The sequence below is a fragment of the Corylus avellana genome, chromosome ca5 (genome assembly GCF_901000735.1).
Source record: "Corylus avellana chromosome ca5, CavTom2PMs-1.0".
NCBI classification, from domain to species: domain Eukaryota; kingdom Viridiplantae; phylum Streptophyta; class Magnoliopsida; order Fagales; family Betulaceae; genus Corylus; species Corylus avellana.
The window spans coordinates 18,820,055-18,821,635 of record NC_081545.1 but is presented as its reverse complement, the minus strand read 5'-3'; the positions used below and the strand labels follow the sequence as shown (position 1 = coordinate 18,821,635).

General features: G+C 33.5%; 1 protein-coding gene across 1 annotated transcript in view; it reads right to left on the bottom strand.

Moving 5' to 3' along the window:
* LOC132183334 (conserved oligomeric Golgi complex subunit 5-like) overlaps positions 1-62 on the bottom strand; it is a gene marked incomplete in the record, with an annotated part of 16,469 nt that extends 16,407 nt beyond the window's left edge. The window contains 1 exon segment of the mRNA XM_059596745.1: positions 1-62. Coding sequence (XP_059452728.1) covers positions 1-2 — 2 coding nt within the window.
* Positions 63-1,581: the final 1,519 nt, after the last annotated feature.

Here is a 1,581-nt window from a genome sequence, read left to right as displayed (position 1 = left end):
ATTTCGTGTGTTGTTTTCGGTTTGAGAAATTCTTGTGGTTTCTTTTATTGGTACACAGGAGCTGAGAGGGGAGATCTTGAGCACTACACATCAGTCTCTCTGGGACTGGGTGGTTGGTTTCTTGTACTGCTGTTACTGCATTTTTTATTTTTTTTATTTATTTTTTTTTTTTTCAATAAAAGGTCGGAGGGGATGCTAATTGTAGCTATCCTACTTAGGCGTTACCATAGTAGCACTAACCCACGAGACGCCACTCAAGAGGGGCCTAAAAGGTGAAAACCGCAGGTGATCCATCAAGACTGATCGAGCTATAGCTTAACACCCGCCCCACAAAGGCATTAATAGGACTCAAGGTGGCTAACATTAATAGGCTAAAAGATTTCCATTGCCAAAGTAAAACCCAGGTCTAGTGCATGCCCAACCTCATGAGAATTCTCTTGAGACCATTGAATGACCACCCTCGCTGATCTCTCTTCTTTATTTTGTTTTTTTTACTCTTTCCTTTTTAACATTTTCATGGCATTCGTTTTTTTTTTTTTTAGTCAAATGTTATTGTTACACCACAATGTAACAATACAGTAGTTGATCTTTTTGGTTTTCCTTTGACTATTGCTTATGAAAACAATTTATAGAAATTCTATTACTCAACCCAATTAGCCTCAACCTGGACATGACTCGTTTAGATAAACGAAAATTTAAAACACGGACACGACACGATAAATAACTGGGTAACCCAACACGACCCGTTTGACTCGCTAAAAAAAATTGATCGTGTCGGGTTGACCCAACCTGATCCGTTTAACTTACAAGGCGCAACGACCCGTTTGACCCAACACATTTGAAGGAAAAGTGATGTAATAATAATACCATTGGCATTCAATAGAATTCAGAAAATTACAATGTGATAAAAACATAATAGGTTTAATTGTTAACAAATTAGCATTCAATAAAACATTCTCAAAAGTCCTCAAGGGATAGCTCAATCGGCTGGAGACCACATCTTATGAAGCGGAAGTCACTAGTTCGAATCCTCATTCTCCCCCCTTGTGTGGACATGTCAAAAAAAATAAAACATTCTCAAAGATTAGCAATTTTCAACTCTATCATAACAAATAACAAATTTCAAACTATAAAGTTTACATGGTAAATGATTTGGGAATTGTCTCTAAGAGCACTTAATCATTTCTTACTTTTATCTAAAATAGATAAGTAAAACACTAAAAAACCTTTTACATCGGATTATGCATCTCCAATGGAAAATACATTTTTGTTACAGTTGTGAACAGTGAACCGTTACATGTAGCAAGTAGTGTTCACACATTCATCTCATTAATATATTATTTATCTATCCACGTCTCTCTTTTCCCAAAATTTTCTTACTATTTATCTTCCACATCTCTCTTTTCCCAAAATTTTCTCATACTATTTCTCTCTTCACATCTCTTTTTTTCACAACAATTGAAAAATAGGATCTTTAGGAAAAATGCAATCCTTATAAAAATTAAAAAAAATATATATATATATATTAAAAAAAATAAATAAATGATATAGATATAAAAATTAAAAAAAAAAAAAAAAAAA